General features: G+C 43.6%; 2 protein-coding genes across 2 annotated transcripts; one reads left to right on the top strand and one right to left on the bottom strand.

Annotated features, from left to right (window-relative positions):
- Positions 1 to 1,827: 1,827 nt before the first annotated feature.
- On the top strand, positions 1,828 to 2,619 carry LOC121627540 (leucine-rich repeat-containing protein 3-like). Its single transcript, XM_041966489.1, has one exon. The coding sequence runs from the start codon at positions 1,828 to 1,830 to the stop codon at positions 2,617 to 2,619; it is 792 nt and encodes a 263-aa protein (XP_041822423.1).
- An 8,940-nt stretch (positions 2,620 to 11,559) lies between these two features.
- Positions 11,560 to 26,017, bottom strand: atp7b (ATPase copper transporting beta). Its single transcript, XM_041966714.1, has 21 exons — positions 25,853 to 26,017; positions 21,699 to 22,470; positions 19,929 to 20,159; positions 19,689 to 19,852; positions 19,424 to 19,585; positions 19,267 to 19,340; positions 18,761 to 18,944; positions 18,400 to 18,633; positions 18,121 to 18,212; positions 17,917 to 18,044; positions 17,217 to 17,371; positions 16,400 to 16,534; positions 16,128 to 16,322; positions 15,038 to 15,220; positions 14,713 to 14,896; positions 13,566 to 13,706; positions 13,330 to 13,472; positions 13,039 to 13,242; positions 12,845 to 12,962; positions 12,343 to 12,445; positions 11,560 to 11,842 (listed from the first exon to the last, which is right to left on the bottom strand). The coding sequence occupies exons 1-21, from the start codon at positions 26,015 to 26,017 to the stop codon at positions 11,560 to 11,562; spliced, it is 4,050 nt and encodes a 1,349-aa protein (XP_041822648.1).
- Between the last annotated feature and the right edge of the window lie 474 nt (positions 26,018 to 26,491).

Below are 26,491 nucleotides of genomic sequence, written 5' to 3'. Positions count from 1 at the left end.
CATAATTCACACAGTTATTGATTTCCCACTGTAAAAAAATATATATAAAAATGCTATTTTAAAGAGAATTTTACTGTCTCATTAAAGACTTTTTTTTAGGGCTGCAGCTATATATTCTCATTACAGATTAGATTAGATCTGCTGATTGATTAGTCAATTAATCATTCAGGCTGTAGACCAAATTTGGCTTTGCAGGGAGCTCAACCAACAGTCAAAAACACATCATATTCAATTTATTATAGAGGAGTAAGAAAACAAAAGTATTTATATGTACAACCAGAATAAAAGATGGAACCTGTTAATTTTGATTTTGCTTAAAAAAATAACAATTGTTGCTGTTTCCTTTTCTGTCGAAAGACTAATTGTTGTAGTATTTATTATCACAATAGGTATGTCATATTCTAATAAAGATGATTGTGATTGGCTGTCTTACTCTCTCTTTTGCACCTGCAATAAGATTCCTACAATGTTTCTACAGTCGTGTAGTTTTAATGAGACATTTAACTTATCAATATTTTTTCTGGGACACCCGGATAAATCAAAAACATGACATTCATCGTCTCGATCAAAAAAGCTGCTTCCTGCTTATCAGCTGGTCTTTGTGTCGTTATCTTCCAGACAAATGCATTGTGTCCTTTGCAGCCTGACCTTCACTGCTCTCACATGCACCGCTGTTAATCGACACACAGTTTTTTATTATTATTATTAGTTAATCGCAAATCACTGTTTCAAAGTTCATCTGCTGCATACTGATGAGCTCACACCTTGTTTAATGGCTTGTCATTCTCTCCCAGGGACACATTTTGAATGAAGGGGCCCATGCTACAGAAATATGCTGTTATTATTATTATAATCTTGAACTTTAGCAGCTTCCTCTCAAAGGAGGAAGGAGTCTGAAAAGGGGCACTGGTGTAGAAATTTCACTGAAGACGTGCTGGAAGGTGACGAGACCAGAAGACTGACAACCAGAAAATGATTGAAAGCACATAGGAAGTTAGTAGAGTTGTCAAATCTTCCTCAAACTCACACCATCACAGGTTTTAACGCCATCTTAGAAGAGCAAAGCAACAACTTTACTGACTTCTAACTAACAACCTTCTCTGGGCAGCAGAATACAAACAAAGAAATTCCTGAATGTGAACTTTCGGGTAAGACTTGACATTTTCTCAATCTCACCGCCATCTCTTTGTCTCTTTCTCTCTTTCTCAATCACAGGTTTCTTCCGAAAAGACGACTCAGTCAAAAAATGTAATTCCTTTTCCCCTCAGCTGGGCTGCACTTTGACATCTCATTTAGCGAGTATGCAAACCTTCGGACATTTGCCCCTTTGGAGTTGGATCTGGACGTGGTTTTCCGTAACTGTTGAGGTAAATGACAGACAATAACGTCCGAGTGAATCCTGAAACGTGCCCTGAGATTTAAACTTTAGCCAGTAATGCTCAAATTAAGAGAGACTTTAGTCCTTTAGTCCTCATTCATTCGAACAAGGCCAGCATGCAGAGGGGTCCAGCAAAAAACTGCAGGGTCATCGGCCAAGAAAGCTGAACCTGGCTGAACATAACCGAACATCACCCAAAAAGGGACTGCGCTGGCAAATCACATGCATTCAAGTGCACATTTCTGTGATAACTTGCCAGAGTTATAAAATCTTGAGTATCTTAAACCACTGCGCAGTGTTTTGGCATCTGATGACCCTCTAAATTCACTCAAACTGGACTCCCTCGTTTCTATTTCATGTCTCACCAGTACCCAAAGCAAAACACCCCCACCTACGCAACCCCTGGCGTTATTCTAACGCAGGGCTGATTTCAGTGTGAGCGCTCGCTAATGGGGGCCTCTCGAAGGTGCGGGTCATCCATAAAACCTCCTTCCTGCCGTCCTCTTTCGTTCGTGGGAGCACTGTGGCTTTTGTCAGCGATTATGACTGTGTGTGCTTGCCCTAAGGTCTGTCATTGCACGGACAGGAACGGTGTGGTGGTGCAGTGCACCTCGCGCAACCTGGAGAACATCCCGCCGAACTTGCCCAGGGACACCGTTGTTCTTTTGATTTCGTCTAACCGCATCAGGCACATCCCAAAGGAGGCCTTCGCAGACCTCCACCGCCTCAGGGAACTGGACTTATCTCACAACGCCATTGAGAGCATGGAGGTCGGTGCCTTTCAAGGAATTTCCGAGAGCCTGCGGACCATGGATCTTTCAAACAACCACCTCAGCAGCCTCCCCAAGGACACCTTCACCAAGCTCCACGCCCGTGTCCGCCTGTCCCACAACCCCTGGCACTGCGAGTGCTCCTTACAGGAGGTGCTGAGGGAGCTGAGGCTGGACCCCGAGACGGTGAACGAGGTCAGCTGCTACACGTCAGTGCAGGAGGAATACGTGGGACAGCCGGTCATCCACGTCCTGGATTCGGGGATCAACTTTTGCAATTTCCACCACAAGACGACGGACGTGGCCATGTTTGTGGCCATGTTCTGCTGGTTCTCCATGGTGACAGCTTACATCATTTACTACATCAAACACAACCAGGAGGACGCCAGGAGGCACATGGAGTACCTCAAGTCCCTGCCCAGCACTTCCCACATAAGCAAGGACTACGACACAGCCAGCAGCGTGTTTTAGTGTCTGAAAAAATAAGCAACTGTACCAATGAATATAGATGAAAGTGCACCAGTGAATACAGATGAAAGTGCACCAATGAATATGTTTACAGCATACAAGGAACTGATAAGTCACAGCTTTGCAGTAAGTGATAAAACTCAGCACAAAGACATTAGGAAGAGGTTTAACAATCATTATCATCATCAAGTGCAAACTGAAAAGTAGCATCAGACTCTTTAAAGCCACAAAATAAAACAAAAATAGTTAATTTTACACTTTCAGCGACTCAAATGTGGGACCAGCGGGGAAAAACATTTAAAGCAATCTCGATTTGTTTTCCTTCTGTGATAACAAAAGGTGGCAGATCATTATTTTCCTCTGAAATGTTATGTATAATGCATAGAAGCATCTCCGAGGGAAACTTCACCAAAACCCCAAACAGTTTTGCATATTGTGATGTGGTTTAAGAGTTCGCGGTGAATTCATCCACCGAGTGAGGCGAACCTGAGAGCCACTTTTTCGTGTCAAACAGAGTTCGGTGAAATTAGGTACCTGAAAAATAATCCCCACAGCTGCACCGGGGGACAACTCGTAGAAGAACATCACTTTTAGGTTGTCTGTGTGAGTAAAGTGAGTTAAGTTTTTTTGACGTATTTAAAAAAAAAAAGGAAATCCTGACTGGGGACTTCTGGGGAAGCAGCAGAGAAAGAGTGAAAGTAATATCTGTTAAAGTCCCTGTGAAGACTCGTATAAGCTTCTTAATGTGAAGTGCATTTAATAATCCGCAAAGGATCTAAGATAGAAGCACAGATTTGGTGGCATTGAAACCTCCCGACACATTACATTTAAGGTGGAAGGGCGGCCAGAATTGCATTTCACGCTTGAACACTTGTCACCTCGCTTAATGTTTTGCTTCAAAAGGAAATAACTTCGCCACTTCTGAGAGTGAACGTAATCAATTCCTGTCACAGAAAGTGTCGATTAGATGATCTGACAGATTTCTAGAAATTGCACTCATGTGACTTTTGTCAAGTTCAAGATAGTAGAAAGTGGTTTTGTGAAATTCCTCCAAACATTGTAAAGGAGAGCTGACCAAACAGCAGCCAAACTCCGGCACGTTACAGTCGTGTTCAACATGAAAGGAAAAACGCAACAGATCAGTAAACTCTGCACTCACTGGATCTGCGGTTCTTCTTCAGGTGGAAACGAACACTGCAGCATCTTCAAGCAACTTCCTGCACATGCTTCGCCCACTTCCTGATGTGCCTGACACCTGAAATTAATTTGGGTAGGTGGATCCAGATCACATGGTCTTGCAAGTCAAGGGTCCATGCAAATATAGTGCAAATTCTGACCAAACTGAATCCACTGCTGCGATGTGCCTGCGTCGTTCCTTCAGTTGCAGCCCTGCTTCTTAATTGAGACTAATAAATTTGGTGGATTTCTGATTAAAATCTTTATGTTGTTGAAGTCAGTTTTCTAGTTGTATTCACACTGAGCTCCTGTCCCGTCTTCATAAGGCGGATACAGATGTCTCGCTTCTTATCACAAGACGGTGGTGCACTTACTTTTGTCCTTCTTCTGGCTGAAATAAAACAAAACTTCACATTTCTCAGAATCCTGCTCCTTCTTCGCCTCAGGAAATAAAGGATCTGCGTTTGTTTGATGGAGGGATTTGAATCCTGCATTGAGTTCTGTGTTTTTTAAAAGCATTGTTTTCTCCAGCCAATTCATCTGCTGCAACTTTTAAACCTCTCATACGATCCTTTATCAACTCATCCGGAGCTGTGACACACTCCTCACTACTACATCCTGTTATTTATCCCCCCAGATTACTATGAAAAATACCCACAGCTCCAAATATGGAACCCATATATCTTCTGCTGCATAGATCCTGATGAGGCAGAGTATTAATACAACGTCTTGCAACCCAAAAATAGTTTCATCCCCACAGTTTAAATCTATAAATCTAATGAGCCTTTGTGCAGGGCATTTCAGGGGCCGCTCAATTAAGTTCTCACTGCAGAATCTATATTGTGGATGTCTCAATGCATTTTAAAGGGGGACAAACTGTCATACTTTTGGACCCTAACAAACATAGAAATGCACCGCACCTGCAGCAATTTTATTTTCAGTGAAAATAACTCCTTTGTTTGTCTTTTGTTCAAATGGCTCACACCTGAGTGGCAATAACCTGCTCATCCTTTCTGACACAAACAGCTCAGAGACAATATATTTAATGTTTGACCTCATCAGCTTGGATGATTTTTGTAAATATCTGCTTATTCTGAATTTGACAAGAGCAAACACCTGTTTGGAACATTCCACAGGTAAACAGGTTGATTGGTAACAGGTGACAGTATCATGATTGGTTATGGAAGGTGCATCCTGGAGAGGCTCAGTCGCTCACATGACGATTGTCATTTCTGTCTCTTCTCGGCTGCAGTAGCCAAGGCAAAAACCATCTAGCGGTAGCTGGAAGAAGTCATTGGCGTAGCCAATCAGAGCTGCCCCCCTGAAGTGAAAAGAGAAATTTCATCTTGAACAATGATGAATTAATTCTGTGTGACAGCGCTGGCGGCCTATAAATAAACAGGCCTTTAAAGGAGGCTGGACTTTGGACGCATCTGATTTATAGAATGATTCATCTGTTTATTATTTCTGAGTGTTAGTCAGTTTGCTGTGTTTCACTGACACAACATTGTGTGTTGTCCTCTAGCTTCTGTCTTCCAGCACACAGCACTGATATTTTATATCTATCACTGACCTTGCAGTCTCTAAAACCTGACCTATCTGTCCTGTCAGCCTGTCACAACATTAATTACAGTCCACATTAGTTTGTGTTACAAGTCCCAAGGGCTGTGCTGTACATCTTGATGAATTGAATATTATTAATTAGCTGCATACAGACGAGGTCAGTGTGTCTCTCTTTGTCTGAGTTCAGGAACAGAGTGGCACTTGATTAGTGTTACAGAAGCAGCAGGAGAAACATTTGCTTCAGACCTCGTCCATCTCTTCACTATCAAATCTCCTGGATTTCAGACGGAGGTACGCAAAGGCAGGCTTCTTATATCCTCCACGTTCTCAGTTCTGGATCAGCACTCATGAATCATCGCTCTGCGGACTCTTGCTTGCTTGACAGTTTAGGATTATTCTGCCCCATGCAAACACTGAGCGTGCACAGTCTACATTTCTTTGAGTTCTCAACATTTTAGTAACCTTCAAAATCACAGCTCCTGTAATGTGGCGTAAAAGGCAGGGCTAATATTGTAAAAGACTTGCTCCTCAAACTGACCGCAAATTAGATTCCGCGGGCTGATGGATAATCGGGCGCACACACCGCTGAACAAGCAAGTCTCAAAATGTACATTAAAGATTAAAGCCACGTGTCCTGTAAGTGTGGCAGCCAGACAAACATTTACATTCTCCTCATTTGAGAAGACTTTCTTGCACTGTACTGACATCAGCGTGTTGGCAATTGTGCTCTTTTATTAACGTTGCATTGTTCAGTTTTCTTATTTACTCGAAAGCATCGCAGTGGCATTGATTTATGATCAGAGGCTTCAAAACAACAGGATTCCTTTATGGAGATTTACCACAATGTTTGCAGATTAGATGAAGGCCATCCTGTGTCTTCATCCATAACAATGACCTTCACTGAAATAGAAAACGTCAAGAGGTAAATGTGTATGCATAGCAGTTTTAGCTCCTGTCTTATCACTCTCTGCAGCCAGTCAGGATTAGGCCTCCTCTCAAGGTAAATTAATTCTTGAGTGTTACACAAATTAAATTCAAAAGTATTATAATTTTTGTTGCCAAGGGGCCCATATTAGGCAATGCTGAGCTCTCTGGGGTCCCGTTTGGCCCCTCGACAGATGTGCTGATACAGTATGTGGTCTTATCAAAATCTGCATGCTGAGTGAACAACTTTGCACCAAAACACTGACGATGTCTGTGTTTTGGGCTCACTCAGTCCTGCAGGAAGCCAAAAATGGGAGGGATGCATGAATCTTGTCATTGTCAGCGCTAGGTTAATAATTTAAGTCGTATATTCTCCTCTGCGATTAATCAGTCTGCCTTTTTAGCACAGAGGGTTTGAGCGTGCAGACAGCAACCACAAGGCCATTGGCACGGTGCCCATGCAGCAACCGAACGCCAAAAGTCGATGAAGTTCTAACTTCAGGTCAGAAGATGGAAGGTTTGAATCCCCTGAAAATGAGCATGAAAAAATATTATTTCTTATGTGGGACAATAAATATTAAGTAGAAGGTTACTTTAAATGGAATCAAAGCCAAAGCCACTAAAATAACATCCACATTGCAAGTGAAAGTAAACCTGCGTTTTAATTAGTTTATCAGAAAATCTGCTCTCAGTTCCAGTCATGCTCTCACTTTATCCACAAAACAAATGCGTCTCTGTCACACCGACTTCTTACAATACTCATCCACAGACTTCACCTCGATCAGGTTGGAGCTGATGCGTGACGCAGCACCTTCACGGATCACTGTTCAAGGTTCAACACCTGCAGAAGAGACAGCGAACGAAAAGGATATTTATACTGAGATGCCTTCAAGACGAGCCCTGTCTGTCTCTCACAATCTGCCCTTCTGTCACCACAGGGATAACTTATTTGTATTTCTCTCTTAACAAAGATCAATATTTTCAGGCTGTTTACAATACAGTGCAACACAATGGCAGTCTTAATGCTGTTTTTCATCAGTAAAATGACTGGGCAGCTATTTTTCACTTGAAAGAAAATAGCTGAATATATCAAGTACAGTTTTATGATATCACTGTAACTGAGGCGATGGCATGCTGACACAACTATAAGTGGTGACTTCTGCAGGTGTAAACACTCTCCTCTTACACCTGTGACCATATCTGTGAGTCTTCAAACTGGACTGAGAAGTCAAATGCACTGCATAAGACAGGCCAGAGGAGACTGAGGACCTTTCTGACTCTATCTTGCATGGAGCGGTCTCTTGGGGCAGCAGCATCTCGACTGCTAACACGAAGAGACTGAACAGACATATTAGAGAAGGCCAGCTCTGTCCTGAGATGTCCCCATCGACCCAGTGGAGGTGGTGCGGGGAAGGAGGTTGCTTCACCCATGCTGTGTGAAGGAGAGATACTGCATACCGTCTTCCTTTCTGCTGCTGTCAGACTTCATAATCACACTGCTCCCGGGCGAACACACACACCCAAACTGAAATTCAATCATGTGCAATATCATTGTACACTAAACTGTATGTGCTACAATGTGAATTCAAGCATTGTTGAATTGTTTTACTGCTATTTTACTGATATTCATAATGACCGTGCTAATGCACATGCTAATGAGACTTGCGATGCATCCTCAGAGACGAAGACTGTGAGTGAATGTATGAATGAATGAGTCTGTCACCACATTTCTTTTCCTCTTCATTCCCCGAGCACATGTCAGTGTTTTCTGTGCTTGAGGGAATTAAGAACGAGAAAGGGATCAAAACGGAGACACAAAGGAAAGCAGTCGCAGCACACTGCGACAGAAAAGTTGAGAGATTCCCGGAGAGGGGCCTTTCAATTTTGGATGCGGCGTTTGGGTTTCGGGAGGAGGAGAGAATGATTCACTATCATTGTGTCGCACAGGGGTTGGTGGATGAACACGCTGAGAGAGGGCTGCTCAGTTCAGGATGAATTCTCAAAGATATGAAGCACTTGAAGTGTGTGTGCGTGTGTGTATGTGTGTGTGTGTGTGAGATGAGGCAGGTCAGATAAAACAAAATAAATGAATGAATTCAGCACTCTGACATGTCTTTTGATTCAGGCAGCATCCTCTGAGGTGCAGTTTGTAAATTTATGTGTGTGTGTGTCTGTGGGAGAAGGCAAGACGAGACACAAAAGTATGTTGACAACCATACATGATTAATGAGCATCTCACTCCCAGACCATTGGCATTAGTCTGCTATTATAATGTGTCGTCTTTGCTGGAAACCATCATACAGGGATTTAGTGGAATCAGCAGGTCTACTGTATATCTACAGCTACTTATTTCATTCCTGAGTTGTGGAAGAAATGTGTGGGAGCTACGCAGTATGCAATTTAAAAGTTTCGAGTATCAATACAAGTCATTGATATTTGTTGTATATTTAAAGGTGATTAAAGGTAAGGAGGCCCTTACAAATTATTATTATTGCTCCATTTGTTCTTATTTGCACCCTTATTGTCCTTTTTTTGCACCTTATTGTTCCTATTGTTCTTATTTGCACCTCCATTTGCTGTTTGCACCTTAGCTGGACATAATTAAACTTGTTTAGCAGGAGCATTACAAGATTTTATTTGTGGTTGTATGACAAAAGAAATTAGCAGAAATCAAGGAAGCATCACAACTGGATTCAGCCCCATCAGAAACTCTAAACTGATGGAAAACCTCCCACTTATAATTTGCACATTTTACTGCAAATTTGAAGACCAATGCAGAAAGTTTTGTTCACTTGTTTCCCTTTCAGTTTCCAGTTCTGGGGTTTGAAGCACTGTTCCATGAAGATTTAGCACAATATAGACCTGAACCAGTCCGTGCCCTCAGCAACCCATTGTAACCAGTGGCAGGGGAAGTCATTTATCAGAAGCTGCTGCAACCCTTGAACTGGGGAGCGCACAACAAAGAGCTCGTTTATATCTGTAAAAGAAAAGTTGAAAACAGCTCTATCACAGCTAAATGTACCCTTGCAGGGTGAAATGTTTAATCCTGAGGGGCTGCTTTAAGTACACTTAATCTTATCCTGCTCAGCTGCTCTGGGGTCAGAGAATAGCTGTAAAATCCTCACTCAGGGGTCCAAACTCCCGGCAGTGTGTCATGTGTGCAAATGTTTAAATGAGCTGACATGACTGTGTGTGTGATGGCCGGGGTCTCTGTGGCTTTTCTTCAGCTAAACTTATAAGTCAGGAAACATGCTGCCCTCCTCTGGGTGGCACCATTATGACAAGGGGAAGCACAATAGAACAGCTGTTGTTTGGCTAGAAGTAGAGCAAAACAACAAAAAATCCAGAAGATCGAAGAAGTACGCAGCGATACTCCCCAAGGAAGAGTTATTGAAGGCAGGCCTAAAAGATGTATGTTATCATGTGTCCTCAGGGAATGTACTCCCACCCAGAGTGCTGTAATTGGACATCCTAACAGCTTCCATGGAAACCTGACGTGATCCTCTTTAACTTGTCAAGTTGTCACAGGATTTGCATGCTCATGCTGAAAAAAACCTTTTCAGGCTTCTCAAAGTCAATGGTACAGACCACAGATTCCTGACAATTGTGTGCATTTTCCTTCTTTAAAATATGCTCCAAACTAAATAAATAAATAAGTGAAGCTAACGCCTTCTCATCGTCTGTCAGAGGACATTTCGGAATGTCGCTGCATCACTCCGAGACCATCGGACTGTGTCAGCGGGCGCCTCTGCCGGCCGAAAGATGCGCTCAGCTGCAGGCTGGGAAGGCGGCTTGAATGCATCAACCAGGCACGATTACAGATGCATAGCTGAGCAAGCACAGGACTCCCCACGGTGCTGTGTGCCCCAAAAACGCTGTAGAATACATTCTGACACCCGATTAAACATGAGTTTAAATGTGTTTGCACAGTGACAAAACACAGATACGAAGGTTAACAACTGGAAGAGGCGATGCAATCAGTTTGTGCAGATGGGATTAAATGTGAAAGCATCAGTTAAATCTCTCCCTTCAGAATAAAACAAAGATTTGTGAGGCAAATCTGCTGCCGGGAGTAAAGTAAAACAGACCAGCAGAGAGGATCATGTCTGCAGTCATCTACGCTGTAGGATGTCTGAAACGTGCTCAGTCAAACACTGGGTTGGCTGTAGCGTCTAAAAGATGTTTTGCCTCTCATCCAAAAAGCAATGTTTCCTAAATCACACGCAGGTAAGCTCAAAAAGTCGAAGAAGATCCACGACGAAGGAAAGCACAGAGCAGAACACTCAACAGGAGAGGTCAGGATGGTTCAATCAAAGCTTTTTAGATCATCTGTTCACACCTGGAATCATGTGACCCTCTCACATGACAACCAGGCAGTGGAGGAAGCTTTCAGACCCTTTACTTTAGATGCAGGATTTTAATGTTGTAGCTGGAATAGAGTGAAATGATCCTTTAACACTGACCTGAATGTGAAGTGTGTGTGAACAGCCATGTCTCTTATGGCTAAAGCCACAGGGAAATCCTTAGCTTTTGCCAACAAGCACAGGTGTAATTAATAGCATTAACGATGGCTTTCCGTCGTCCAACGTGCTTGTTGTCACGGCTATTGATCACAGCTTTGTGTTTCCTGTGTTCACATGTCAAAATGTCTGCTGTGAAGTATATAACAGTCATATTTATATCCCTAAAGTCTATATATCTGCTCACTTATGGTTCAACAACACGTGGAAGTGATTCTTCCTGGTTAACGACAGAATCCATGGATTCATTATTTGATTAATTGACTCCATTAATTATCCTCAGCTCAAAATACATTTGAAAGTCCTAGAATCCACGCGCCACTTCTTCTTCTTCTTCTTCTTCACTTCTATAAATAACACCTCACACACTTTGTTTCAGGATGAGAATCTGAAACATTTTTTCTGTTAGCTCGAGCGACGGTTCTGCAAATTTCCATTCAAAGCTCGGCAACGAATGAGACGGACACAAACACTCATTCTTGCAAGAGTTTTTCCTCTATCATCTCGTGAATTACTCATAGCCCGAGTCTGTCAGACCAGCACTCACACCGACTCAGTCTCATCCAAACAGACAACATGGAGCTTTACTTTGAGTTCTGCAGATTGTAAAAGTGCATTTGTACAACAGTGACTTCAATGAAAATGAAAGATTTCTCGACTTTTTCCAAAGAATGTTATAAATTCACATAAATACACAGAAATATTACACAAAGAGCTTCACTGAACTGTGTGACGTCTGAGTCCTTCTTCCCTTTTCCCTTTACAACACACTGAGGTCCTCTGCAGTCTGGTGGTCCAGGAGGGAGCACCGGTCCTGCTTTTCCTGGACAGAGTTAATAGAGGGTCCCCGGCTGGACGGCCGGCTGGAGAGGGCCAGTGGGACGGCGCCGCTTTGGCTCAGCTGTTCCTGGGCTCGGGCGGGGAGAGCGGGGCTGCGGCGCTGGCCTTCCAGACCCAGATGTGTGCTGATCTGCGACGACCGGAGGCTCCTCATCTGACCCCGCGCTTGCACCTCATACAGCTCCACAGAGGTTTTCTTGTACCTGGAGGAAACAGATGGTTATTACTTTCACCTCTGAGACACAATACGATGAAATGTGATGAAAAATACAATAAAACGAAATGAACAAGAGAGGCTGCTGCAGCAGAAGTCACAGGATATATGAGAGAAGGACAAATCTGGAATGCACACACAGCAGTGCTGGATAATGTAACCAACATTGAGGATTATATACAGGACACATATGCACGATTTTCTCCCTGTTTTTGCAGGCAGTGCAACCTACCAAACATACTGCATGCTCTCTATATAATCCCACACGCATTTACACATGCATCTGTTCTACTGCTCTATTTCCTGTTTACAAAAGTGCTTAATATGCTATTGTTTACTTAAAGGCCCATACAAACACCCTTTCCTCACAAATGTGAAGAAAGCTGATCCAAGAGTTGCTTTTAAGGGGAAACATGCAACACACTTGAAACTTTAAATCTATTCTATCCATTAAAACTTCTTTGCCTTCATTTCATTTTGCGGACTCACAATCTCAGCAGTAAAGACGAGAGGACCACGGAAACAGACGAGGCAGCCATCGCAGCAGAGCCCATCCAGGGTTGAAGCACGAGGCCGGCAGGCATGAACACACCTACAAGCCACAGAGGAGAGGACGGGATGGGCGACCGGGCTTTATATGTTCACTCATTGCAATGTAGAAGCTGCACTGGCATCATGTCTTCACTTTTCTGGGAATGTATGGTTTTTAACCTACATTTATCCCATTTTTATAGGCTCTGATTATCTTTCAGGCAAAAAAGTATTCCTCCACAAGAAAAAGTGTGGAAAAGTAAAGGATTGACAGATAATATAACATGTGAAGAAAGTATTTTAATCAAAAACCTTTTTTGTTGGCAAAATTACAGCCCAGTTTTACTGCCTTGCAAGTTGTCTTGTTGTGCTTTATTGGTGATTATAAATCCTCAGCAAACAGATCTGAGCTCCTAAAAAAAAAAAAAAAAATTTAATTTGGCGTATAATCCAGCCACACCTGCAGCGATGGGTATTCCAAGGAGGTTGTAGATGAGGGCGAAGACAAAGTTGATCCTTATCCTGCGAACCGTCTTCTGCGACAGCTCCACGCTGGCCACCACATCCAGCAGGTCGTTCTACAGAGTGCAAAAACCTTCAGGTCAGATGTTTACTGCATCCCCACACAGACCCTCAGCCACGTGCATCACCTACTCGGATCAGGACGATGTCGGCCGCCTCGATAGCCACGTCGGTGCCCGTGCCGATGGCGATGCCGACGTCGGCCCGAGCCAGGGCGGGCGAGTCGTTGACGCCGTCTCCAACCATGGCCACCCGCAGGCCTTTTTCCTGCAGCTCTTGCACTTTTGCCACCTTGTGTGAGGGCAGCACCTCTGCAAACACCTTTCTGATCCCCACCTGGGCTCAAACAAACAGCATTTAATTTCAGATTATGCTACATTCAGAAGCCTCTTTAAAAAAAAGCATCAGAAATGTGTGTTTTACCTGTGCAGCTATGGCTTTTGCTGTGCGCCTGTTGTCCCCTGTTATCATAACCACCTCGATGCCCATGCTGTTGAGTGTATGCACTGCTAAGGCCGACTCTGCCTTCACTGTGTCTGCAATGGCTAACATGGCGCACAGCACTCCTACAGACAAAACACATGCAGCGTGCAGTGAGGTGCAGATGCAGAGGATAAGACATGAAACCACGCGTGTGTTGTTGTTTTTTTTCTCCTCACCATCTATCGCCACCAGGATAGCAGTCTGGCCTTTGGTCTCATGGCTGGACATGGCGGCATCGACGTCTGCTTCGATGTGGTGGCCGTTCCTCCTCATCCACTCTCTGTTGCCAATCAATACAGAGTAGGACAAAGGCTCGCCTGGAAGCAAAGAAATACTGTAAAATCAAACTTAGGTGAAATTTGAAGAAAACACTGAAAATAATGAGATAAAGCGGCAACAGTGTTCTGTCTTAAATAATTCTTGCTTATATGAATTGTAGAAACAGAATCATTTATTTTAGTGGTTTTGCACAGTGTAGTCATGTTGAACACAATAAAACTAAATCACTTACATGTCTTTTGGATTTTCAGGGTGGTTTAAGGGCTTTCTGAGATATAAAAACCCTTTAATAGTGACCAAATGATATGAAATCCAGTTCTTAATTTATACCTTAACTGGGCCTTAACTTTTCAATGAAGATGTAAATTCAGCAATGTCTTAAATAATACAGCTACCCCATTAAAACCACACAATATATTATAATCCATGAAAAAAAAAATACAAATTGAGGTGGAAATCTGTACCATCATTTTGTACAATGGTGTTTTTTCCTTTTAAAAAATTCCTTAATCCATGAGAAAAAATATTCCAGCCCAATAATATAGCACTAATCTAGGACAAAACATTAAAAATACTGACTAAGAATCTAATCTAATCTAAGAATCTAATAAGAATCTTAAAATATCATTAATCTGTGAAGTGAAGTATTTCAGGCCACTGAAACCAAAGTCACAATCTTAATAATATCTTAAATTGATAATCTAAAATATTAATTCGATGTAAAATTAAGGTTAAAATCACGTACCCCTAAAAATCTGCTTAATTTGTTAATTGGAGGCTTTTTAAATTGGTGTTTTTTTAAGGGAATTATTCATCTTTCATCTTTCATCTGAGGGTTTCTTTCCAGAAAATCTTTGAAAACCATGTGTGACATCTGTGTTAAATGAGAACCCCTGGCCAGTATGTGAATGCGAACCGGCCTGGTCCACGTTGTGGTTTATGATGATAAAAAGCGGGGATTTAACCAGAAAAGCTGACAAAGAAGCCTTACAAAGGTAGATAAAAAATTCTGAGGGTAACCCCAGACACTGAAAGCCTCCAGACCTGCAGACGAGTCGTCGGCAGCAGAGAGGAGGCTGCTCTCGTCGGTGGTGGCTCCCGGCAGCAGGAAACGCTCTTGGCTCTGCGGCTGCAACAGATGTTCCACGTTGGAAACCCGGCAGCTGATCCCACAACCGGGCACCGCCTGGAAGTCCTGGCAGTAGCCCAGCACGGCAGAGCCCAGCTCCTGTCATGTGCACGCAAGCAGATTATCAAATATCAGAGCTGTGATTGCTTTGTGTGGATAAAAGCTTCACAGAGCAGAAAAATACACACTTGTAATTGTTCAGAAGACTTTGTGAGGGTGCGTGTGATCCACCACTTTCACCTCTTTGCAGTGTTTGGCGACCGCCATGCCCAGTGGGTGCTCGCTGCTGGCCTCCGCCGTGCCGACCACAGCCAGGATCTTCCTCAGGGGCATTCGGGCCATTTCCCACAACACCAACACACGCGTCACCCGCGGCACGCCGTTTGTAATCGTGCCGGTCTTATCGAACATCACCACGCGGATCTGGAGCAGTCAAACACAAAACACAGCAAAGTCACAACTCCCATCTTCTTTTTGATGCTTTCGTTTTTGATCATCTTCGTGTGACAGGTGGATTTCTGTCTCTCAGGCTCTCATTAGGACGACGGCAGAAGTTGGAGTATACACTCATTTGAAAGCTGAAAGGCCGGCATGATGGCGGCACTGAAGTCGTGGTTCAGTCGCTTTTTTCAGCACAAACTCTGCAGAGAAAATCAGACACTTGGAATGATGAAAAGCTTGGAGCAAAACAAACGAATCCAGTCCTGAGCTCACTAGACCGCGTTTAGTCCAGCGCAGTCAGCGAGGACACGTCGGATTTAAACGACGGTTTCGCCCCCAGGCAAACACTTGCTCATTTTCAGACTGTCCACAGCTGTGAGATCGTGAAAATACCTTTGAAGACCTGAGACCTGCTGCTGGATTACAGGCTTTCCCCCCTGAAGGAAGCAACATAAGGCCTGCTGAGGTCACAAATGGGGTGAAAAAGTCACCAAAACCTAAAGGTGTCTTTATCTTTGGAGGGTAAATGTGTACAGAAAATGTCAACACAGACTGTGACATTTCTACCGTTGTGGCAGATAATCGGCAGTGTTTAAGTAATCAAGCAGTAACGTTTGATGCCACATGGTGTCACTAGTTAATTAGCTTTGAAATAGAATGGATACGAAAATGAAAGTCGCAGAATGATTGGATTAGATAGATATTATATTAGAAACTGGAACATTTCATGAGAAATGGGAAATACAACAAAGCATTTGGTTTCTCAGTGATTGTGAGGATCTGATGTTGCCTGGCAACAGTACTGTACTCTTTTTCGCTCTGCCGTAAAAGAAAAGTAATCACGAAATCTAACAAAGTGTGAGTATCAGCAGGATGTGAAGTGCATTGCCTTATGGGCCATCTCCAGCGGCTCGCCTCCTTTGATGAGGATCCCATTCTGAGCTCCAACCCCTGTGCCCACCATGACAGCCGTCGGGGTTGCCAGCCCCAGGGAGCAGGGGCAGGCGATGGACAGGACTGTGATAGACGCCTGGAAGGCAAAGCGGATAATGACCTCCGCCTTGGAGATGTTCTGGTTGTAACCCTGCGAGGAAGAGAAAGAGTCGTCACAGTGACATCAAAACGCTGAAACCTTTTGAAAGCCGCTGCGTGCGCACCTACCGGGAAGTTCTCCTTCACTATGTCAAAGTTGACAAACCCGACCGCCAGCCATGCCACCAGCGTCAGCAGAGAAACGATCACGATGAAGGGCACAAAGTAGCCGCTGAGCCTGTCTGCAAACTGCTGGATGGGAGCCTGAAGAAACACAAGAGAGTCAGCAGTGTCAACGTGCAGCAAGAAAACATGCCGGCTTTTCTGGATAGAATATTTCTTTATATGTTTCAGCTGGACTAAAGGTTGTAAACAAATGTGCAATGGTGCATATACGTACATATATTTTTGTACAAGCTACAAAGCAGGTTATTAATGTAATCTGCTACATTAGCTAGATACTTGATAGATCATTTTCTTGATGTTGGTGCATGGATTTTTCTGATTTCCAGACACTGATTTCTAGAAAATGCATGAAAAAAATTCGGCCAGTTCTTGAACGGCATTCTGCAGTTCAAGAACTGGCCGAATTTTTGACAGGTTTGAATGAATGTATTCGATATTAATAGAGTAAAGTGAATGGTTTTGCAGCTGAAGCAGCGACTTCTGTAGCTGGGTTTCCATTCACATGTATCACAAATTGAAACTGAAAATCGCATCGAAAATGGAAATTGGTTCATAGAGATGAGCAGTAGGTGGCGCCACACTCCACATGGAAAACCATTGCACCACTGCAGAAAAAGCAGGTGCAAGATGGTGCAAGTAGCTGAACCATAAAAAAAACATGACAGAAATATGATATTTCTGTTTTTTCATGTATTAACATGAGGAAGGATGCATCTGAGCACAAACAGGTGATCAGTCACATGAGCTCACTGCCTCCTACCTTCGAGGTTTGGGCCTCCTCCACCAGTTTCACGATTTGGGACAGAGTCGTGTCGGCGCCAACGTGAGTGGCCTCCACCAGGAGAGCACCGTGAGCGTTGATGGAGCCGGCAATCACCAAACTGCCCACCTTCTTACTGACAGGCATCGGCTCACCTGACAGGAGGAGGTACAAGCAGAAATGGACCAAAAAGATCTTCCTCAAGTAAAGAGAACAAAGAGCTAAAATTATTTTCTTTGGCTGTTTTATGATGACATAATTTTTTATGTCCTTAATGGCTTGGAGGTAAATGATGCCAGCTAATGCATCCATTAAAAATCTAATGGAGAGTGTTTTTATAACTTAATCTTAAATGCCTTTAAATCGCAATGAATGATGCAGGATTGCTGCAAATTTGAGAGGAAACTGCAACCAAACACTTTTACTTACAAATAAAAATCAGCCAAAAACTTAGCTGGTTAGAATTTAACTGTCACATTTGTCAGATATGCAGCTGCCATTTGTGAAGTTGCTGGTGTTTGCTGCATGCTGACATAAATAACAAAGCACCAGGAAGCTGAGATCACCTCTTCTCCATGTTCAAAGACTGTATAAACTGTCAAAGTTGCACAGTTTGCTGAAATGCATTGCTTGTATGGTATTAAAATGCTCCATGAATGTGTCTCAGGTATATCAATCCACTGCAGGTGCCTCCTCCTACCTGTGATCAAGGACTCATCTGCCATGGAGCTTCCCTCAATCACTTTCCCGTCAACAGGAAACTTTCCTCCTGGGACGACTTTCACGATGTCACCCCTCTGGACCAGCTCCACCACCACCTGCTCCTCACTGTAGCACACAGATGCATTCACGGTCACGCGCCATGTTGGAATTGCTAGTTTAACGTTTTTTTTGCTGTCGTCACCTGATGATGGAGCCGTCAGGTCCCAATGTGACCACAGTGGCATCAGTGGCTTGAAGTGACATTAATTTGGCCAAAGCCTCCGAGGTTTTATTCTAAAAACACAGAAACAACAAACATATCATCACCGTAAGAAACTAACCACTATTTAACTTGATAGTTTTCAGGCTAATAGTTCGATTGTCTACCAGTCAAACGGTTGTATAAAAGAATTTGCGGATTTTTAAACACGTATGTATGTTTTTTTGCTTATTGATTTTATTTCTTGTTGTTGTTTTTTACCTTTGCAATGTGCTCCAGCCATCGGCCCAGAGCGATGAACACAAAGAGCATAGGCGGAGTGTCGAAAAAGGTGATGGGGCTCTGGCTGGCTCGCTCGGCCATGGCTACAATGAGGACCACGCAAGAGTAGATGTAGGCGATGGAGGTGGCCAACACGATCAGCACGTCCATGTTGGCCGTGCGGTGTCTCAACGAGCGATACGCCTGGATATAGAAGTATCGGCCTCCAAAGATCTGGGGAGAAAAAAAACAGTTTGAAATTTCAAGGACTCCTTTAAAAGATTAATTAGGAGAATTGTGCACAAAGTCATTAGGATGAAACCAGCCTGATCCTGATGCCAGACACGTTGCGTTCTCTTACCTGCACAGGTGTGCAGAGCAGGAAGAAGGCCAGGTTGAGGAGGGAGAGGCCGGGCAGCAGGTTCTGCTCCTCGGGCATGGAACCTCCATGTTCCTGGTGCTGACTGTCCATCACCATCATGTAGATCATGAGGCCCATGACAGGCAGGCCGAAAACGAGGCTGAGCAGAAAGGAGCTCTTCCACCTGGAAAGACAACACAGATGTGTCAGATTACGGAACGAGGACCCCTCTTTTTATTTTTGACATTATCTGTTAACTGTGCACTAGTATAGCATTCAAGACATCTCTTTTGTTGCCCCAGTGGCCTAATGGATAAGGCACTGGCCTCCTAAGCCAGGGATTGTGGGTTCAAGTCCCATCTGGATGATGTATGATGTATGATAGGAAATATTGTGGAACCATACTGGGTCTAAAACCCAGATGTTGGTATAGTAGCAGTGTGTGAGATCTAAAATAACACATCACTTTTTCTGAATGTATGAGCAATTCAAAACCAGATACTTGCTGTTGAATTTCTTCTGTGTGATCCAGGTTGTTCTTGAAGCCAGCTTTTGTCAGAGATGCCTCGAAACCAAGGCTCTACAATGAGAAATGAAACCAGTTTAAGCTGTAATGTCAGAAATTTACAGGAGAGGAGGGCCAAAAAAGAAAGCGATCACTACCTGAATGATTTTGATAATATCTCGAGCCCCGAGCACCTCTGGGTCAAACTGGACCTGTGCTTTGTTGGTTGCCAGGGCAACTGAGGCCCCGAGGATCCCTTTGGTTGAGATGAGCTTGGACTCAATGTTGTGGACGCATGATGCACACGTCATGCCTGTGATCTAAAAGTGAAAATTAAATTATTAGTGACTTTTTGGGGGCATTTCAGGGAGCGCGTTACCTCTAATGCAGAGAAACCAGCATGTAACATCCTGAATTACTCACAGTGAGGTTCAGTTTCCCATGTGTTACTGCATTATCCTCTATCAGTTTGGCACCAAAGCCCAGTTCTTCTATGAGCTGAGCGACCCCGGCAGCGTTCATGACTTTTGAGTCATATTTCACCTCTGCCTTTCCGGCCATTAGTGATACCAACACCGTGATGATTCCTAGACGTCAGAATAAAACACGATTAGATGTGTGAACTAGCACAGATGTTGTGTAACGACACTCGAGCCGGCTCACCCTCGTGTTTGAGCAGGTTCCTCTCGATGTTGGCCACACAGGAGGCGCAGGTCATTCCCGTTACGCAGATGAAGCACTTTTGGACTTTCATCTCTCTTCCAGCACAGGTTGACTGTGATCCAGTGCCATTGCTGACTCCTGCCTTATTGGATGACTGCAAATCAGAGAGGTCAGAAGGTCCAGAACTCACAGGCCTGGACTTGTCATGAGTCTGGATGCTCTTTGCAGATTCTGTAGAGAAGAAGGAACAAAGTGAGTGGCAGCATGGACAAGAGCCAAAATGTTGAATGGTAGACAGACAGAGGTGAGCAGTTTAGTGGGTCACTGTCCTTCAGTACTGTATCTCAACTTCTCTTCATTTTTTTCAAAATAATCTATCCCCTAATTTGAGTGCAACCACGAGGTTCACATTTGTAATTCTGAGGACAACATCTCAACAGCTATTGGATAATTTGCAGTGAAATCTGGGACAGACATTTCCAAATACCATGACCAAATACCTGCAAAACACTGATGGCATTCCCGCTAGCCTCAGCTGTACTTTGTGTTTAGTTCTAATTAGCAAATGTTAGTATGCTCAGATTCTTCAGTGCTAACCCTCAGTGACTGACTACGATATGCGGTTTTAATTAATATCTTTCTGTTGTGTGACACTCAAGTGTGCAGCATGAAAGCACTTTTCAGTGTTAAGACCTTCAGGTTAACGTCCACGCTCACACACATATCATTCATTTTTCACTTCTCTTCTTCCCGCTGGAATGTGAACTTCCATTTCTATTTGTAAAGCAATAGTTTAAGGTTTGAATTAAACATGAGCACAGGCCAAAGACTAAACAAAAAGCTGCACTTGTCTCTGCTTTAAAGAAAAAAAAAAAAAAAGCTTGACCTTGAAAGGTACATGAAAGAGTCAGCTCAAAATCTGCCCGAGTTAATTCCACGTCTTGGCAAGCTGTTATCGTCATTAAATCTAACAAGAGAGCCCCGACGGCATAAGAGCCCTCCATGTCGCACCGGAGGGCATACTTGTCTGGTTGCCACAGTAACCGGTGGAAACAGAGGCGAGGCGAACACGAGGTGTACTGTTGGCTTAGAGGACCAAAGCGCTTCGCAGAAAGAATTTAATCAAAGTGTTTTTGCTCATGATGTTCATGTGCTACCAGGAGCTCACACCTCTCCAGACTGTAATGAACACAATGTTTGGTCGTATGCATGACGCTATGAATAACACAGTTCTCCTGAATGCACCTTATTGCACCAATATATTTAACAATGGGTGCTTTTCAACCTGGAGCTGGACGAGCTGACAAACCACCTCAATGCTACCTGTGATCCAAAAGCAGAAAAAGATAAAGATAAAGATAAAGATAAATTAGATTAGAAGGTAACAGCAGATCAGCTGCGCAGACAGGACAGTTGTTTCTTACTGCGTCATCATTTAACACCTGTATTGCTTTCATTTTCAAGCTGTTCTGTTGAAGACTCTTTCACAAGAACTGTATCATGTGAGCCAGACTACCTCCACATGTGGTCAGACAGAGCCAATCTCAATGCATTTACACCCAGCATTTGCATGTATTATTCCTTATCTGGATAATATTTTTGTTCTGTTCTCAGAGCTCCACACAAACACCTTTATCTCTCCTGTCAGGAGCGTACTGTCTGAATGACGAGTGGCCTGCCTCTGCACTCCCTCACAATTGTTCCTTCACGTGTTTTATCTTGACTTACAGCCTTAGAATAATCAAGGAAACGGTTCTCATTTGTGCCTACCTTCAAGTGACGCGTCAAAGCCCATGTCCTCGATGGCTGCGCGGAGCTGCTCCGGCTCCGTCAGACTGGGGTCAAAGGTCACTGTTCCCTTTTCCTCCTTCAGCGACACCACTATGGACAGCACCCCTGTCATCTGAGAGATCCTCCCTTCTATGGACTGCACACAAGAGCTGCAGGTCATCCCTACAATCCAAATGGGAACAGTCTGGATTGAAGTGTCCAATATGGCCCCCTGCCAGTAGCTTATATCTTGTCCGGGTGGATCATCGGCTAGTAAAGTGGCACCAAAGCCCATGTCCTCGATCTTGTCTCTCAGCTCCTGTTGGGTAACTAGAAGAGGTCGATACACAACCAGCGCGGCGCCGTCTTGAAGGGACACCTGAATATGTGAAACCCCTGTGAGAGGACCAATCTGCCCCTCAATGGACTGCACACAGGACTGGCAGTGCATGCCGTCCACCCCAATCCGCACCGCTGATTCCACATTGAATCCCATGCTCTGGAGCTCCAGGGCGATCTCTTTGGTTGTGATAACTGAGGTATCATGGTCCACTTTGGCCAAGCTGCTGGGTGAGGACACGCTGGCAGCGAGTACTCCATTCAGGCCAGAGATGCGGCTTTCGATGGCTTGGGCGTGCTGCTCAGGAGTGAATCCCAGGAGTTTGAAGGTTGCTCTGGAGGCAGTTTTGGATGGGGGGCAAAGTTCACTCTGACTCCCATACTCATAGGCCAAGTTGTCAAGGCCGTGTTTCTCAATGCCAGGACCATTCCTCTGGAAAGACAACAGAAACCAGGTCAGCATGTCTCACTTCTGTAAACTTAGGGACTCCATTAAAATTAAAAAATGAATATACTTGGTTTAACTGAAGAATCACTGGAAAGGATTGACACCTGAATCCAATCAGCAGTGTTTTGGATCAATAAATCCTTTCCTGCTATAAAACCACATTATTGTAGCTGCACAGGATACATCTTGTAGTTGTCTATGCCACTAAGTTCTTACTGTGTTGGCTCAGGAACAATCACAATGCATACTTTTAATTTCCTGTTCCATCGGCATAAGCATGCCGACCCTGTTTTCATTTCCTGAGTACAAGAAATACAAGTGGAACTAATGGATGGGTTCCTCAAGCCAACCGCTGTTGGACTCCTCAACAAGCACCCACTTGACCCCATTCAGGCTTTTATGTGTTCCTTCATCCCTTGTTTAAAACCCCCATCCTCAAATCTCTGCTCAACCAAAAAAAAAAAGAAAAAAAGACACTTTTCAAAGCAAGTCTGGAAATGATCGTATACATGTTATGCATGCATGGGTGTTTGTTTTTAGCATTTGTTTTTAACACACTTTGAACTGCTTTTGCATTAGCTCATCAGGCCACTTTTTAAACTGGCTGGACTGGTCCCTTGTTAAAACACAGCCCTGGCTCCTGCTAATCACATCGGCAAGACTTGAAATAGGAGTTCACCAGACAGCTATGTGTTCTGGTGTAATATATTGGTGTTTAATATATAAATGGTAAACTCCATCACTCCATGTGTTGTCATGTAAAACAGCTGCCTCACTCTGACCCAAACAGAGAAAAGCCCAGCATTGCCGGTTCAGGACCTAAAAACCACATGACTTGCCCGTTACTTAATCCTCCCAACGTGACTCTGCTCAAAGTCAATACTGGCTCCTCACAGGCCTGAAGGGAGAAGTCAACTCTAAAGGGAAAATCCAGGTGACTGGCTGGGATTCTCTCTGGACTCAAACCCACAACCCCTGGCTCAGGAGGCTGGTACTTTATCCATTAAGCCATTAACCTTAAAACATGAGCTCCACCCCTGTGCATCACAGTGAGAAAGGCGAACACTGAAATGTTGTTAACATTTAACTGTTCAAAGTGCAACAAATCACACACGAACATCAAACTGTTTCACCATCCTCTGTTCTAAATTTCCAGTGTCTCCACAGCGGTGAACTACGTCCCACTGACTCCACTGTAGTTGTTTGTTTACATTTTTCAGCCATAAGAGGAAACAGGAACTCACGCACAGCTGCAGGCCTGTTATTAAGTTGCAGATGATAACACTGACAGGCTGCCAACCTGCCTCATGAGTTGCACCAATCAAATCCACCCACTGTAATAATCTACATGTTGACACTGGGCTCGGCGTCATTGATTGGTTTTAGGCTCGTTGGCTCAATTTGAGGACACTTTCAGAAAACCAGCTGACTCACACAGATATTCAGACACAACGGGCTCAGTGGACGGCATGATTTATAAACTGAAGCTACAATTCGATACGAGCTGTGAATGTCACTGTGGCAACAATCAGGGTGTGTTTTATCTCTCATGGTGTAATCCCAAACCATCTAGGATGCAGTGACTTGCATGATTACATTACATTCACCTGGCTGCCGTCCAAAGCACATACAATAAGTGCATTCACCCCGCAGCTCCAGGTGATACACGAGCATGTTCGCTGGCGTCATTCACTTCCTGACAGTAAAACGTTTGTCCAATGCAGGATCACTGCAACAAAAATCAAATAATCATGCGTTTCACATAATATGTGTCTTTGTGGCTTGTAACGTTAAATCTAAAGGTCCGCCGTGTAGGATTTAATGGCATCTAGCGGTGACTGAACTGAACACCCCTCCAGTGGCAGTTTAAAACAGGGAAAATGTGAAAGGGGCTCTCTGAAGCAAGTGTTAATGAAAAAGCTAAAAGGCTGAAAACAGAAACATGGTTTGGTGTAGCAGAAATAGTGCACATAATCAGGTAGATTGACTCCAGAACTGTTCCCTCTGAACAGCTACAGGAACTGTCTGAAGCCCAAACAGGTTCAATTATCCAACATTTTACAAAATGCACATCTCAGAGAAAAGAATAAAATACAGAAATAGATTTTATTTTATTCCCCCCCCCCCCCCCCCCCCCCCGTTAATCATCTCGCGACTCCTTAGTTTTATCTCCTGAGCCTTTCAGTACAGTTTGCAGATAATACTTTTGTTTTGCTTATGTAGGATTTTGAATGCAGGACTACATTGTTGTTGTCGTACTTTTACTTCAGAAAAAGCTCTGAGTTCTTTCTCCACCACTGTTTTTTTCTCATTCCCCTTTTATCTTCTGACCTATTGGATTTATCTTTGGAGCCCCTGGTGGGTCCCCTATCCTCAGGTTGGGAACCACCGCCATAAAGCATTGCTATTATCATTGTATGGCTCATCGGTGATTAATGACAATGAAGTGAACTCAACCCAACTGATTTATCTTCAACGATTATTGTTATTTTCTTGGATAACTGATCAGTCATTTGGTCAATTACATGTCAATAAATTTCCAAATTATGTAGTCATCAGCAAATGTCTCATTTTGTCCAATAAAAAATAATCAAAGATATCGAGTTTACTATCACAGAAGAGGAAGGAAGCCTGAAATCGTTAACCTCATGAAAGCTGAAACCAGAAGATTTTGACATTTCTTCAGAAAAAACTGCTTCAAAACATTTAATTACTGAATATTTTTCGATCAATTAATCAACCAGTGGTGAAGGAACTGTTCAGAACGTGGAGTAAAAGTAGCAACACTGAAATATATTTAAAAATACTCCACTGTGAGTAAAAGAGCATTGCTTGTGTTGTAAGTGCATTATTGACATACTATACTGCAGCCTACAGCATGAAAAGTAAAACTACTCATAATGCAAATGGCTGTTTTGCTTAAATTAATGGATTATTTTCACTGGTGCATTAATGGGGATGTATTTTTTTAACTGTTGCAGTTGGTCGAAGAGCTAATTCAACTACTTTTTATGCTGTTTTAATCCAGAGAAACGCATCATGTTGGAAAGACACATTAGTTTTTCTTCAATATAAACATGCAGTTAAATATGTAGTGGAGTAAAAAGTACAATATTTCCTTCTGAGTTGTCGTATAGCATTAAATACTTCAGTATTTGAGTAAATGTACTTTCAGACACTTTAAACAGCTTTTTGTTGCAGCTCTTCATGCGGGCTTTCGTTAAACAAGTTGCTGATTTGATCTGATATTAATAAACTTAATTTAAACCAAACTGCTGCAGATGGAAACTTTCAAAATAAAATTCCGGCCTCGGCGCCGTGTGAACCTGTGTGAAGGATCACGGACCGCAGCTCTCCGGAGGCCTACCTGGACCTGTGGCGCACAGCGTGTCCAGCTGCTGCCGGCGGAGTGGGCGCTGCAGGTGCAGTCCGGCTCGCAGCCACAATCAACCATACAGATCTGCTCCTCGGGGCCGTGCGACTGCTGGGAGACATACTTTGAAAGACTTTTAGGCGACTTTGGAGAAAACATGCTCGAGTTGCTCTAACGCCGTTTGGCTTATCTTCACCAATCAAAGGCAGAGGGCAAAAGTCCACAGTGGGAAAGCGCTGCGTCCTGTTCCTGGAGATAAGGGCGCACAGCGCAGCGCCGGGGCGCACTCCGGTTCATTGTGCCGCGTTCAGCTCTGGAGCTGGAGGTTTTTCATCAGAGGGGGGTTCACGAGGCAAGGGTGGGCAAAGCCTCCAATCACATGACCTCTGCATGTTTGAGGAGTGCAGAAAGAGTCGATTTAAGCGCTCCAAAACTGACAGGAAGTTCATTTGATCTGATGCAGCAGCATGGCTTTCAAGATTACCTGTAAACTGGGTGCAGACATAAATCATGCTTTCCGTAGGAAAATAAGTTTTATTCAAGTCCAAATAAATTCAAGTACAAGCACTCAAAGCAGAAGAAGCCCCCTTTTAGCAGTCTTTTATTCTGAGGGATTCGATCTCATTTTCCAAA

This window comes from Chelmon rostratus, chromosome 24, assembly GCF_017976325.1.
Source record: "Chelmon rostratus isolate fCheRos1 chromosome 24, fCheRos1.pri, whole genome shotgun sequence".
In the NCBI taxonomy this organism is placed as follows: domain Eukaryota; kingdom Metazoa; phylum Chordata; class Actinopteri; order Chaetodontiformes; family Chaetodontidae; genus Chelmon; species Chelmon rostratus.
This window is presented reverse-complemented; position numbering and strand designations above follow the sequence as displayed.

What these genes read in the sequence shown, in the direction of transcription:
- LOC121627540 (XM_041966489.1), top strand. Translation starts at nt 1,828, where the DNA reads ATGGGGGCCTCTCGAAGGTGCGGGTCATCCATAAAACCTCCTTCCTGC.
- atp7b (XM_041966714.1), bottom strand. Translation starts at nt 26,017, where the DNA reads ATGTTTTCTCCAAAGTCGCCTAAAAGTCTTTCAAAGTATGTCTCCCAG. An exon ending in GAACCTGCTCAAACACGAGG is followed by an intron (nt 19,853 to 19,928) that starts GTGAGCCGGCTC and finishes TCTGACGTCTAG; the next exon opens with GAATCATCACGGTGTTGGTA. An exon ending in CAAAAGCCATAGCTGCACAG is followed by an intron (nt 13,243 to 13,329) that starts GTAAAACACACA and finishes GTTTGAGCCCAG; the next exon opens with GTGGGGATCAGAAAGGTGTT.